The sequence below is a fragment of the Myotis davidii genome, unplaced genomic scaffold (genome assembly GCF_000327345.1).
Source record: "Myotis davidii unplaced genomic scaffold, ASM32734v1 scaffold448, whole genome shotgun sequence".
NCBI lineage: Eukaryota > Metazoa > Chordata > Mammalia > Chiroptera > Vespertilionidae > Myotis > Myotis davidii.
In genome coordinates, this window is record NW_006383009.1 from 3376947 (window position 1) to 3391843 (window position 14897).

At 52.2% G+C, this 14897-nt stretch overlaps 2 protein-coding genes across 5 annotated transcripts in view; one reads left to right on the top strand and one right to left on the bottom strand.

The window, feature by feature from the left end:
• TMEM161A (transmembrane protein 161A) overlaps positions 1–6413 on the top strand; it is a 15087-nt gene extending 8674 nt beyond the window's left edge. For all 3 annotated transcript variants that reach the window (XM_006778335.2, XM_015557779.1, XM_015557778.1), the window contains 6 exons: positions 4300–4360; positions 4437–4580; positions 4679–4792; positions 4946–5120; positions 5236–5332; positions 5491–6413. In XM_006778335.2, coding sequence (XP_006778398.1) covers positions 4300–4360; positions 4437–4580; positions 4679–4792; positions 4946–5120; positions 5236–5332; positions 5491–5744 — 845 coding nt within the window. In that variant the 3' untranslated portion in view covers positions 5745–6413. The remainder of the gene's footprint in view (positions 1–4299; positions 4361–4436; positions 4581–4678; positions 4793–4945; positions 5121–5235; positions 5333–5490) is intronic.
• A 6109-nt stretch (positions 6414–12522) lies between these two features.
• Positions 12523–14897, bottom strand: part of SLC25A42 (solute carrier family 25 member 42) — a 9419-nt gene continuing 7044 nt past the window's right edge. For both annotated transcript variants that reach the window (XM_006778337.2, XM_015557757.1), the window contains exon 7: positions 12523–14581. In XM_006778337.2, the coding sequence (XP_006778400.1) occupies positions 14274–14581 (308 nt within the window). In that variant the 3' untranslated portion in view covers positions 12523–14273. The remainder of the gene's footprint in view (positions 14582–14897) is intronic.

Below are 14897 nucleotides of genomic sequence, written 5' to 3' on the forward strand. Positions count from 1 at the left end.
GGCTCAGCCTCCCCAATTACCTGAGGTGGACACTCTTGGTGCACCCCTTTGTGGGCTGGGTGCACAGTCTTATTGTAGTTAAGCCTTGATTGCTGTTGGTATCACTGGGAGGAATTGACCTTCAGGCCAGTTGGCTGTGAGGACCAGTTGTATCTACAATGGGAGAACTTCTGTGCTGGAGACACCCTTATGGGGCAGGAGTGACTTCAGTGGGGCTTTGGTGCTCAATGAGTCTACCCAGGTTTTTAGGCGGAGAAAGGCCAGGCCATTCATATGCAAAAGCCTTTGCACACAGCTTGGGTGGGGTTGTAAATTGGGTGGGGCGGGGTCTCAGGGAGAGCAAACCACAATGGCTGCCAGTCTGCTCTGCCTCTGAGCGGTCCTGGGGTCTGTGCCCCGCGGCCTGTGCAGGAACAATGACCTTTGCAAGCACCTCTGTGAGAAAGCTGCCTTCACGTTCTGGCCTGGCGCCCGATAGTCCAGTTTCTCTCCGTATGAGTCTGGGTCCCCAAATTCTCACCCGGAACTGGAGTTCAAAGCAGTCGGGAGCTTGTATCTCCCTCCCGATTGAAAAAGACAACAGCGTACCCAGCTGCCAGCCCCTGTACCTCCGCTTCCACACCTCTGCACCTCCTACCAGACTCAATGTGCTTTTCTCTGACCTTCTAGTTGTAGAATTTCCACTCAGCCAGCCTTCCCGTGGTTCTGGATGATATTTGTTTTGTATGTTAGTTGTAGTTTTTTGTTTTTTTTTTAAATATACTTTATTGATTTTTTACAGAGAGGAAGGGAGAGAGATAGAGAGTCAGAAACATCGATGAGAGAGAAACATCGATCAGCCGCCTCCTGCACATCCCCCACTGGGGATGTGCCCACAACCCAGGTACATGCCCTTGACCGGAATCGAACCTGGGACCCTTCAGTCCGCAGGCCGACGCTCTATCCATTGAGCCAAACCGGTTTTGGATGTTAGTTGTAGTTTTAAAGTGGTTGTGCGCGGCAGTAAGTTCAGGTGTTTACCTATGCCGCCATCTTGGTTGTCTAATTATGGACATTTAAGTCTTCTGCTATTAAATGGTTGTCGCACAAAACCACGTTGTTATATAACAGTGTGGCATGGGAATAGCTTTGTGCCTGTAGTCCCGTGCACCAGAGTGCATTTGTAATTTGGATAATGTTGCAAATTGTCCTTCAGGAAACCATGCATGGACATGCCTATTTCCCACACCCTCTCCAATGGGTGTCCTCTGACCTCTTCATCTTGGGTGAGCTAATGGGCGAAAATAGAAGTGAGGCTGAGCATCTTTTGTGTTTGTTAAACCTCACCCAAGGATATTTTCCCATTGATTTTTAGAGAGAGTGGAAGGGAGGGGAAGAGACAGAGAGAAACATCGATGTGTGAGAGACACATCGATTGGTTGCCTCCCATTCATGTCCTTTACTGGAATCGAACCCGGGACCCTTCAGTCCAAGGGCCGATGCTCTATCCACTGAGCAAAACGACCAGGGCGAGCACCTTTTCATATGCTGAAGAAGCTGTTTCTATTTCCCTTCCAGAAAAGCTCTACTCTTTTGCCCAATTTCTATTGGGTTGTTGACCCTTTTATTGATTGTAGGAGTTCTCTATTTTTTCTTAGTTTCTCATTTTGGTTTTGGCTTTTTCTATTATTTGATTGATCTTTTAAAAACATAATTTGGATCATGCAACCTCTCTGCCTGATACCAGACTCTCATGGTCTTTGAATAAAGACCAATTTCCTTACTGTGGCTTACAGGGCCCTGTTGATTCCTTGAGCTTTATTATCACCAATTCTCCCCACTTTTCTATTTTTTAAATTACATAATGTTTGATACATAAAATAACACACATATGTAAGTTACAAAGGATAATAATCATGTAAACACCCATGAACCACCTCTCAAGTAAGAACTGGATCCCAGCACTTCTGTGTGTCCCTGGTGCTCCTTCCTGGTCCCACTGCCTTCCCCCTGTTCTTAGCCCCGACCAGTCTCTCAAACTGTGTTTGTTTGTTTTAAGGTTTTTTTCGTTGTTAATCCTCACCTGAGGATATGTTTTTCATTGATTTTTAGAGAGAGGAAGGAAGGGAAAGGATGGGAGAGAGAGAGAGAATCCAAGTGAGAGACACACAGATTGGTTGCCTCCTGCATGGGCCCCTGCCAGGGCTGGGGATCGAACCTGCAACCCAGGTACTTGTCCTTGATTGGGAATCAAACTCACAGATGCTGTAACCACAGAGCCACACTGGGCAGGGCAAGTTTTGTGTTTGTTTGTTTTTTAATTGATTTTTAGAGAGAGAGAGAGGAAGAGAAAGGGTAAGAGAGAGAAAGACAAAGAGAAACATCGACTTGTTGTTCCACTTATTATGCTTTCATTGGTTGACTCTTGTATGCGTCCTGACTCGGGGTCAGACTCGCAGCCTTGGCTAGAGGTATGGTGCTCTAATGGAGCTTCCCGGCCAAGGCCTCAAACTTCGTGGTTATCATTTCTTTTTCTCCCTGGGCGGCCGGTGTAGCCCACTTGGTTAAGCTTCGTCCCCGCACCAATTCCCAATTAGGACACATTCTTGGGTTGTGGGCTTGATACCCAGTAGGGGACGTGTAGGAGGCAGCCAGTCGATGCTTCACTCTCACATCTCTTTCTCCCTCTCCCTTCCTCTCTCTAAAATCAATAAAAACATTGAAAAACAACAACAAACAGTTTCATCACACACGTCTCTGTCCCTAAAGAATTTATTGTACAGTGTTACAAATGGCTGAATCAGCCATTTTATCATGATGTATTGACCCTTTCTGATTCTAGTAACACTTCTACCTCAGTCTCGTTTGTCTGATTTTAATATAGTCTTTATATAGTGTTCTTTTGTAGTATTTGTTATGCTTTTTAACATCTCTTTTCTCTCAACTTTCCAGTGACCTCATGTTGAGGTATGTCTCTAAAAAACATAGCTGGGTATTTTCAATCAAGTGTATCAATCTATGTTGTTTAACTTTGAAGTTTAATCTGTCTTTTATTGTGATTGGACATATTTGGCCTTGTCTCTGCCATCTTACTTTTATACTTTATATTGTTCCTTTTCTGTTGTTACTTTTGATAGTGGCTGCCCGCCTAACTGTCCTTCCTTTATAGGTGATCTGTTTTAACTCCTAGGCTGCTCTGCAGCCTCTTTGATTTTGGTATTCTGCAATTTCACCAGTATGTCTAGGTATGGGTGTCTTTGTATTTATCTGGTTTGATGTCTTTAGTGTGTGGCATCCGTTCTGCAAACTTCTCGACCATTCTTTTGCAGTATCTCCTGTCCTCCTTCATTCTCTCTCTCTGTCTCTCCTTTTGGGGCCCTGACTTGACTTATGCTGGACTTCCTATTCTGTCCTCTGTCTCCATCTCCCTTCATATTCCCCACCTTCTTCTTTCTGAGTGGGAATCTGAGTGATTTCTTCAGATCCAATTCATGAATTCCTCCTTGGCTGTTTCTAATTTAATGTTTAATATCCTGTCATTTCAGTAATTATGTTTTTCCTTTGGAAAAGGCTGATTTCTCTGTGAATGTACCTGATCAGCTGAGGTAATCTTGGGTCACCTGTTCTGTCATCCAGCTTTTATTTTCCTCAGTCATCTCATACAAAGCTGATAATACCCGTTTCTGAAGTCTAAACTGTCTTGTTTTTTTCCTGCCGAATCTCCTTTATGGTGATTGTTTCCTTGTGTGTTTGGTGATTTTGGTTGTGAATCGATATTTACTTGCTTTGACTCTGTGGAAAGTCTGGGGATCTGAACTACTGAGCGTTCTTTTCAGGACTCCCGTTCTCTCCCGTGGGAGCCCTTCACGCCCCTCAATTCCTGGTGTAATCCTGTCAGCGCCCATTCATGCTCCCTTGTTTTTCCCATGTCCCCCAGCACAATCCAGGGTCTGCCTGATTGTCTCCTGTTCTTTATGTTTTAGAGAGAGAAACATTGATGTGAGAAAGAAACATCAGCTGGTTGCCTCCTATACGCACCCCAATTGGGGATCAAACCCACAACCTAGATATGTGCCCTGACTGGGAACTGAACCCACAACCTTCTGGTGTACCGGACGATGCTCCAACCAACTGAGCCATCTGGCCAGGGCCATTCTCCTGTTCTTTGAAAGGAGCATTAAGTGATCCTCCTGCCTGGCATGGGGCCTGGATGCCACTGGTGCGTTCCTCCCTGAGGAGCAAAGGACATCTAGGAGGGGGCAGGGCAGGCTCTGAGTTCCCAGGAGTGTGCTCTACTCCACCTCTCTCTGTCTTCCCCAGGCCTGGCCAGTATGATCCAGAACTTGGAGCCACTTCTGAAGATGCAGGGCTGGGACTGGATGTGAGTCCTGGAAAGGGAGGGGGGGCTGGGGCGGCTGTCAGGCTGTGGGGTTCCCTGACCTGTCTCTTCTTCCCAGGGTTCCTCTGGTCAAGCTGGCCATCCGTGTGGGGCTTTCGATCCTAGGCTCCATGCTGGGTGCCTTCCTCACCTTCCCAGGCCTGCGGCTGGCCCAGACCCACCGAGATGCACTGACCATGTCAGAAGACCGGCCCGTGCTGCAGTGAAGTGGGGAACGGGTGGGTGAGAGGTTAGGGAGCCCAGGGGGTGGATGGGGATGGTAGGTGCCTAGGCCTCACCCTGCTGCATCCTTGCCTCCAGGTTTCTCCTGCACACCAGCTTCCTGTCCCCCCTGTTCATCCTGTGGCTCTGGACCAAGCCTATTGCACGGAACTTCCTGCACCAGGCGCCCTCTGGGGACACACCCTTCTTCCTGTGTGTATGGGGTGGGGTCAGGAGGGGGAGCTAGGGGACCCCCCTGTGTACGCCAGTCAGGCTCAGGGAGGAGCCATGAGAGGGCTATGAGTCCTGGGGGAAGATCCTGGGGCAGAAGGGGCCTCACTAGCCTCCTTACCCTCTTCTGTGCAGACTGTCGGACTCAGCCTTTGACTCGCTGCGCCTCTGGGTGCTGGTGGCACTGTGCCTGCTGCGGCTGGCAGTGACCCGGCCCCACCTGCAAGCCTACCTATGCCTGGCCAAGGCCCGCGTGGAGCAGCTGAGGCGGGAGGCTGGCCGCATTGAGGCCTGCGAGATCCAGCGGCGGGTACGGGTGCTTGTCTGGGAGGGAACCCGGGCTGCAGGGCAGGCCTTTCATGCCTTCCAAGCGTGGGGTCAGCTGGAGCCCAGAAGGTCATCTGTCCCTGCTACCTGCTCACCAGGTGGTACGGGTCTACTGTTACCTGACGGTGGTGAGCCTGCAGTACCTGACGCCTCTCATCCTCACCCTCAATTGCACGCTTCTGCTCAAGACGCTGGGTGAGAGGAAACTGCCTGTGGGGTGAGGGTGGCCTGGGGGTCCCTGAGGCGTCCTGGCCTCAGCCCCACTTCCTCCGCTCCTCATCCTCCAGTCCCTATATCCCCCTATTTCACCCCTCCTTCCTACAGCCGTCCCTCTCTCTACTCTCTCCTCACAGGTGGCTACTCTTGGGGCCTGGGCCAGGCCCTCCCACTAGCCCCAGTACTGGCAGCAGCCCAAGATGGCCCAGTGGGCCCCAAGGAGGATGAGGCCCAGCAGGCGGCGGCCCAGATCACTGGGGCCCTGGGTGGTCTGCTCACACCCCTCTTCCTCCGTGGCACCCTGGCCTTCCTCATCTGGTGGACTGCGGCCTGCCAGCTGCTTTCCAGCCTCTTTGGCCTCTACTTCCATCAGCACCTGGCAGGCTCCTAGCCACCTGAAGAGACTCCTGGAACCCCATGGCCGCCCTCTCTGTGTGTGCCTCAGTATCCCCAGGTGCAAGGGGGCCTGGGAGGCCTGTGCCCAACCCTTCACTGCAGTGCCTGCATGGGCCCCCTTGGGACCCTGAGCTTCTGCCTCGAAACTATCTCCTGAGGCCGGTGGCTGAGTCCCACAGCCATTGTTCCTAGACTGCATGTGCACGTCAGGTTTGACAGCAGAGCAATGACAGAGGGTGGCTTTTTAAAAAAGGGGGAAAGGAGGGATCTGGGGGGAGAGAGAGGTGGGTGGGGTAGGTGCGCCCCTGGTTCTGGGCTGGGCCACAGTGGCTACTGCCTTCTGCCACAGGTACATGGGGACTGCTTTCCTATAAATGTCACACACAGCAAACGGGTACGTTGCTGAGGCCATAGGCCCAGAGCAAAGAGGATGAGGGGCTCTCTCTGACTCCGGAATTTTTCTGTCACTGTGGCGACAGTGGGAACCCACTATGTATGCATGTATGTGGAATAACATACACGTGGCTGAAAAGCCAAAATTCAACTGAGTAAATTGTAATGGTCTTAATAGGCTTTATTGAATGACTCATGAATCAGTCAACATCTTATGCTTCTGTTATGTGGATAAACATGAAAAGTATATTAAAAACAAGGGTTCGCCCGGCCGGTGTTGCTCAGTGGTTGGGCATTGACTTATGAACCAGGAGGTCATAGTTCAATTCCCGGACAGGACACATGCCCAGGTTGCAGGCTTGATCCCCATTGTGGGGCGTGCAGGAGGCAACCTATTGATGATTCTCTCTCATCATTGATGTTTCTATCTCTCTCCCTCTCCCTTCCTCTCTGAAATCAATAAAAAAACATTTTTAAAATTTTTAGAAAAAAAAACAAGGGTTAAAACCTGGCTTGAGGCAAGCTAAATGCATCATCCAATTTTGATCCTTCTCAAATCTCCAGTTAAAGTACAAGGCTGCAGTATGTTCCAGAAGGTGGAATTAAGGGAGGAGCCACGATTGACTGCCAAACTAATGGATGCCAAACCCTAAGCCCAGGAAACAGCTTGATTTACCCGTAGAAACTTCCAGAGGCACTGACGACAGCAGGTCTCAATGGCCAGGCTGAGGGCGGGGTGAGGCGGGCAGGCGGCCAGGGAGCTAGCTGTTCGGAAAGTTCTCAGGTGCTTGTTTCCTTCCCATGACACCACTGCTAGGAGAGAAGCCAGGCTTGGTAGGGAATGTGGTGGCAAATGGGATTAGGTGACTATACGTAATGAATGCTAAAGGGAGAGAGCCACTACCCCTATCCTGCCTGCAGATTCTAGAACTTACCAGGCATGAGACTGAAGGTCCCTGGGGAATCCAGCTGGTCCAAGAGGAAAGACCTAATAACACTAGCACCACAGAGTTCCCATCAGCCTCCAGCTTAGGTAGAGTCCCTGTGTTCCCCACACTCCTTTGGCCTTCCACCCTGCTTGTCTCAGCCCTTATTCTTCAGGGTGAGTAGACAACCAGGATTGTCCAGGGATCTGAGGAATGTCCAGTGTGGAAAACAGACCCAAACAGAAAAAAAGACATCTTTGGGGAATTGATTCTACAGGAAGAAGGGAACTTGCAATACAAAAACAGACCATGCCCTGGCTGGTGTGGTTTAGTTGGTTGAGTTTCGTCCTATGCACCAAAAGATTACTGGTTCGATTCCCGCTCCTGGCACATGCCTGGGTTGCAGGCTGGATCCCCAGTTGCAGGGGGCGTGCAAGAGGCAGCCAGTCAATTGTTTCTCTCTCACATGAATGTTTCTCTGTCCCTCTTCATTCCTCTCTAAAAAAAAACAACAAAACAATAAAAGAAACAACAGTCTAGAATGTTCTGAGAAAAGAGACTCGTGAAACAAGAACAATGCTACTAAAAAGGAACATCTGACAAACCGTTGTTCTCTTGAGCTCTTGGAGATTAAAAGCAAATGGACGATAACGTGGAAATCTTACAGAAGAAGAAAAAAATAAAAGATAATACAAAACAAGAACTGACAGAGGAAATTAGAAGATTGGTTTAGAAGAAGAATCTTCAAAATAGTTGTAGCAGAAGAGATCCAAGCAAACAGGAAGAACATTCCATGGAACAAGGCAAGGTTCCAGGTGCCTGATGCCCAGCCCTTGGTGTCCTGGGATGCCTCCAGTTAACGGAGCATCATCTCCCAGCTCTGCAGGACCCGCACTGTCCCCTGGCACCTCAGGAGTCATCATCTGACACCTGGTGGCCCCCGAGCCCACTGGGCACACTTCTTCCTGCAGTGGTGCCTTAGGATGCCTGGCCCCTTGCTTGCCCAACCATGGCTGTGCCTGCTCTCTGCTTTGGAGCTCAACACCATGTGGTTAGGGACACGTAGGGAGTGGAAACACCATAAACAAAAGCAAGGCAGTGACTGGCACAAACAGCGGGCACAATGGGGTGCAGCACTTGTGGGGCAGCCAAGGCAGGAAGAAGCAGTGACAGTTACAGCCTTTGCTGTCATGCATCAAACCCAAGATATTTACAGTCTGTGCACATTTCACACACACACACAGAAGGTGGGAATGAGAAGAAATAAGGTGAGAGGAAACTAGGGAAGATGGAAGATGGTGGTAAAGACCCTGTGTTTTCAGGAGGAGGACAAGTATTTTAGTTTTTGTTGACTCATCAGTGGCAATTTCCACATATTGGTGCTGCTCGAGGAGGGGGGTCATTCTGCCCCAAAGTGACACTAGTCACGGTAGGAGACGTTTTTGAATATCACAACCGGAGGGAGGGAAGAGGCTAATGGCGTCTGGTGGGCGGAGGCCTCAGCACCCCAGAGCCCAGGATGGTCCCCAACAAAGGAAACCTGGCTCCAGACATCAGTAGTGCTGAGAAACCCTACGTTGCAAGAAATTGACTATATAATTTCCAAACCATCTGAAGAAAAAGAATTAAAAAGAAGCCCTCCCCCCTCCCCCCACAAAGCAAATCAAGAGAAGTCGGCCAAGGAAAAACCAGTGCAAAGAAAAGATGCTGCGAACTGAAACGGGACCTGAGGTGCACCATGGACTCTGAAACCATTTCACTGTCAAGTCCTCCAGCCTTCGCCTGCTCTCGCTGTCCCCTCCCCACAAGGCAATATCTGGCCTCCCCTATGGCGCTCCTCACCCCCTGCAGGCTCCTGTCTCCCCTCTCCCCTCCTCTCCATCCTGTGGGCTCTAGATGTTTGTCAGCAAGTCCCACTTTTATTCCTATGGTCCTCAGTGTCTTGGGCAGCTCAGGCAGCATGTCCAGTGCTCTTGACCTTCCCCTGCTACCCCTCAGGCACATCAGCTCCATTTTTCTGTTACTGTTCTCTTTCTCATACCCAGCCTATTCGGAAACCTGTCTGCAACATCTTCAAAACCACCCTGACCCCAACACCCCACATTCCTGACACCACTTTGCTCAGCAACAGCTGCTTGTTCCCTTACACACAGCTCTTCCCAGAAGCCAGAAAGGGGTTTTGTGGCAGACTCCATTCCCAAATGAGGGGCTGCCTCAATTAGGGAGCATGAGGGCTTTGAAGGGCACCTAGCTCCCAAGAGAAAAACCCAGACTTCCTCCCAAGCAGACTGCCAGGACAGAGCTGGGAAAAGCGATATGGTCCATGACTTAGAGAAGGACCACCTTGCCAGTGGCTTTGTCCATTCTGGCTGTTATAGCAAAACTAGTGACCTGGTGCTTGAAATTCGTGCACATTAAAAGGGAATTAATTAGAGGAAATATTTTAATATTGCTATTTGCCCTTTCTCTATTAAAGATGTGCCAGAGATGAAAGAAAATTAGTAAAATGTATATGAATATTTTTCTCCTGTCAGAGTTTGGGGCACACCACGGGAACCAGAGTAAAGTCCCCGCCCACCCATGTGCGCCTCAAAATCGTGCAAGACCCAGACCCAGCTGGCCCCATCACCATCAAGCCCTGCCAGGTTGGGGTTGCAGCCTCAGGTCGCCTGGCCCGGCACCAGGGTGGGGGGCATAGCCTGAGGTTCCCCATCAAGCCCCACCAGGTGGGGGGCACAGCCTCAAGTCCCCCAGCCTGGGCCAGGGCGGGGGGCGCAGCCTGAGGTCCCCCGTCAAGCCCTGTGGGCAGGGGGCGTGGCCTGAGTTCCCCCATCAGGCCCCGCATGGCGGGGAATGCAGCCTCAGGTCCCCTGGTCCGGTGCCAGGGTGGGGGGATGCAGCCTCGGGTCTCCTGGCCTGGTGCCGGGGTTAGGGGTGCAGCCTGAGGACCCCCATCAAGCCCTACTGAGCAGGGGGGCACAGCCTAAGGTCCCCAGTCAAACTGCTGGGTGGGAGACACAGCCTGAGCTCCCCCAGCCTGGCGCCGGGGCGGGGGCGTGGCCTGAGGTCCCCTGTCAAGCCCCACCAGGCGGGGGGTCTTAGCCATTTTGTGTTATGGAATCCCTGCCTCTGCTGTGGGTGCAGCCATCGTGACCATTATGGTGTGATGGTCAATTTGCATATTCCCTCTTTATTAACCCCTTCCCCAACAATTTTTTTGTTAAAAACGTTTCTAATTTTTTTTTATTTTGGTTCTATATGGTATTTTTGAATTATTTAGAATGGTACGAATGTAGGGGTCTTAGCAATTTTGTGTTATGGAATCCCTGCCTCTGCTGTGGGTGCAGCCATCGTGACCATTATGGTGTGATGGTCAATTTGCATATTCCCTCTTTATTAAGTAAGAAGATGCCATAGCTGGAGTGGCTGACGAGCAAAGGAAATTGATTTCTCACTGTTCTGGAGGCTGGAAGTCCAAGATCAGGGCACTGGCATGGCCAGGAGAGGACCCACTTCTAGGCTGCAGATGCCACTTCTCATACAGTGGAGGATGGAGAGGAGAGCCAGCTCTTTGGTGACTCAGAAGGGCACCAATTCCATCATGGTGGCCCCACCTTCATGACTTCATCTGACCCTAAGCACCTCCCCAAGCCCTACCTCCTAACACCACTGTTTCAACATAGGGATTTAGGGTGCCAAGGGAGACATCAGTCCATTACAGCCTTGAAGATAAAATAGCCAATATCTGGTCCCCACAATGCCATTAAAACACACACACACACACACGCACGCACACACACACACACACAAGCTGAGTAGGCAGAAGAATCACAACCAAGGCAAAGACAAGATCTTAAGGGAACACTAGGAATTATCAGAAGTTACCTGAATGTGACAATTATTAGGAAGATACGAATCAGGGACTTGAGTCTGGGTCTGGTCTCCCAGGTTGAAGGCAGGTGCCCGGGCTGGGCCCTGGGGTGCTCTTGGTTCCACCCCTCACCAGAGTTCTCTGGAACCTCAGCTTACAGGTCCTGCATCCATCCCCTTGCTCAGAGAGCCTGGCTCCCTGCCTGAGCTCCCCTGCATCTTCCCTCATCTGTTTGAACACCCTACATGGCTTCCCAGGGCCAGTCTTGGGGCTGCTGCCTGACACCCACCCTGCAGGGAATTCCCCGGCCTTGGGGGGCTTTTCCCACTTCCTCCGATGGGGTCCTTCCCTCCCTCAGCTGCCTAGGATGCCCACCTGACTCCTGGGCCCCACAGCATATTTTTTAGATGTATGTCACATCAAGAGCCAGAACAGCATCACCCATCATGTGGCCACCCCAAGAAAAACGCACCAGCGTTCACCCAAGTCTGGGAACCTTGACTCACCCCTCACTGGAGGTGTCTGAGGCCCATTGCACACTGGGGCTTGAGGGAGTTGCGTGAAGAAGCTGCAGCCACTTCTCTCCAGTGTGTCTGTGTCACACCCATTGCTGCCTTGCTAGTGCATGAAAAACACAAGATTCCTGCTCAGATCACTTGAGAACATCTCACTTTTCTACCAGGCCGGTGTCTTGGTCTATAGTGTATAGAATGATTAAGAGGATGGAAATAAATAACCAACAATCAGGAAGAGATGCTTGGCCTTGCAAGGATCACAGGAAGATGTGACTAAAACACATGGCACCCCCAAATGGGGAGTCAGAGGCCGCCAGCTGGGTTGTGGCTGAACCTTGCATAATGCCTGTGGGTACCAAAGTTCACACAACGGCAATGGAGAGCACTTTGTACCTGGAAGAGGTGACCCCACAGCTGGCTGGTCCCTCGGGGACACATCCTGAGATTCTCACCTGTGGGTGCAGGAACCAAGGTGGCAGTCACGGCATTATTTCTCACCGCAAAAAGCTGGCCCAGGAATGAATAAATAGATGGGGTTAAGTAGTAAATAAGTAAATACCATGTTGCTCACCACCTACACACAAGGCTCCCACTTCCTGCCCCTGGTGGGTATGCCCTGAATGCCATGGCCACTGAGACGGACCTCTGGTGCCCTCACCTCCTGCAGTTGAAGATGGCAACATTGAACCCAAGGCTTCATCCAGCTGTGGTCCGGAGCCCCCAGCACACACATGACAGACAGGGTGCAAGAGACAGAAACCTCAGGGTTTCTCTGGGGCCCACCTGCTGAGCAGGACACGGCCCATCCTGACTGATGTCTGGCAGGACACCCCTATTACACAGACGGGGATGGGGTGCCCCTGCAGAGGAGCTGGGAGACCCTACTTGGTAAACCCTTTCATGCAGTTTGCGTTTTCTAGAAAACCATAGTATGAATTGACAATAAAAAAAAATTACATTTTAAAAAAGTTTTATTCATGACTTTATTTAAAAATTTATCAAAATAACCCTATTTTTGGTTCATGGTGCATGGAGGTCAGAGCCTAAGAAAAGAGACATGGGCAGGAGGAAAAGTCGATTTAATTTTTATTAAATATACTCTCTTGGCACAAATCTTTAAAATATATAAACATTATATATTAACAAAGTCTCTTCATGGCATCAAAATAACTCCAGACCAGGACAGGCAGCCAGTGGGGAGGGGTGCGACCGCGGAGGGTGCCAGCCCAGCTGTGAGTGGGTTGGGGGAGTGGGTATAGGGCTGCCAAGGCCCTCGGGGCTGGGAGCGACCTTGGGGAGGCGCACGGGCCAGTAGGACCTGGAGGACCCTCCTGCTCCTGCCCAGCCTGCAGCTCAAAGTAGGGTGCTGCCCAACCAGCCACCTGGCCTCACCCACCTTGGGTGGACCCCCAGTCCCTGATGCTCTCTCTGGCCTGGGGCCCTTGAGCCCCATCCTGTCTCCCTGTGAGGGATGCCTCTGCCTCTCCTGAGTGCTGGGCAAGGCCGGGAGAGGAGGTGAAACACCCAACAGGACAGCGATCACAGGCTGCTCGGGTCCCTGGGGACAAGAGTCTGGGAATGATACCGGGGCTGGCCAGTGGACACATGCGAGGAAGGGCACACCACGGTCCACGGCAAGAACAGACAGGACAGAGTGAAGGTAAGAAATGAAAAGCATGACTGGAAATCAGATCATTTCACATGATGGGGCTGGAACCAGATCGGGCCGGTTAGGGTGTGACTAGACCCAAGGCCAAACTGTAAAACCAAAAAGTCCAAAACCTTCAAATGTCATTAGGAAATGGGTGTTTCTGAGTCCTTGTGATACCCAGAGGGGCGGGAGCTTCTCTCTTGAGACGGGCTCCCTGGGGGTGCCCTGTGGTAACTAAACGCCTCTGAACTGCCCACCCCCAGCCACACGCTGTCACGGCTCCCATCTGGCTACCACCCACCTCCACGCATCCGTTCATGGGAACCAGACAACCCCGTAGGCCTTAACTTGCCCCATGTCCAGGCCAAGTGCCCACTCAGGTGTGGAGTCAGGGAGGTGCCAGATGCTATAGGTCCCCCCAGAAGCCTCTGCGCCTGTGCGTAGAAGGTCAGGGCCCGGGGCTCCGCCTCCATGAGTGCAGCTGTCGGGTGGGCCACAGAGGGTAAGACTGGCTCCAGGCCCCACCCTGGCATAGAGTCAGGGTCAGGGTCACTTGGAGAAGGCTGTTCATCAGCAGAAGGCTCTAGGGACTGAGGAGTCATGTGACCTGGTACATAAAGGCAGGAGGGGGTGGGGCAGGGCGGTCAAGAGGCTGCATTTGTAGCCGCAGCTGAGCAGGAGGCTGGTCCCATGTGAACAGGCGAGGCCAGGCCTCTCCCACCCTCCCGGCCACTGCACCTGAGGCTGAGCACAGCCGGGCCAGGAGGGGCAGGCGGAGTCTGGCTCTGGGCCTAGTAGGGGCAGAGTCACTAGAACCAGGAGCGTGCCCAGGGGCAGAGCACCAGGAGGTGGCGCTGGTCACTCCTGTGTCAGGTGTTTGGGGGAGGGGCACTTCCGGGAGCGGGGCCAGCTCCAGGGAGGAGGGAAGAGGAGAGGCTGCGGGCGTGGCCCCAACACTGCACTCCAAGGGCCTCTGGCGTTCCTCGCGGACCCATGGGCACTGGGCCAGGCCCCTTGGCCTGCCGGCTCGTTCCACAAGGCATTCCCACGTGGCTCTGGGGAGAGCCAAGCGCCCCCTCATTCCCCAGGCTCCAAAATATTAGGGGTCACCGGTCCTCCGCGTGCTGGAGCTCGGCCCCCTGTCCTGAGAGCGGCCAAGTGCGGGCCCCTAGCTCTGCAGGCGCCGCAGCAGAATCTGCATGAGGTCGAAGGTGGTGAAGCTGATGCCCACAGCGATGGGGCCCTTGAGCCAGTTCATGCTCAGGCCCTTGTAGAGGCCACGCACCACGCCCTCCTCCCGCACGATGGTGCTCAGTGTGCAGGCGATGGAGGTGCGTGGGTGGCCTGTGATGCCAGCCGTCTGCATGCGCCTCCGCACCACGTCCAGCGGGTACGAGGCTGACTGCCCGATGAGGCCAGCGCAGGCCCCGAAGATCATGCGCTCGAAGGGGTGGGGCTGCCGATGGCCGCTGTACTCTGCGGGCAGGGCCAGGAGGGTCTGTGAGGGCGCTGGCAGCAGAGCGCACACTGCACCCACAGGAGCACCCAGCACCCACAAACACCCGCAGTGTCGTCCCTGTGTTTCAGGACCTGACGGGGGTCCCGGAGCCTTCCCACCCTCACCTCCTGGTCTGTCTTTTATTGAGAAATAACAGTTTTTTGGTTTTTTTTAAGACAGAAAAGCACATGATTCCAAAGACCCAGAATAAGCTCCTAGAAAATCACTCGTCTTCCCTCCAGTAAAGACATCAATGTTTCCCTGACTCTTGCCACCCCCCCCCTTCCCTTCCCC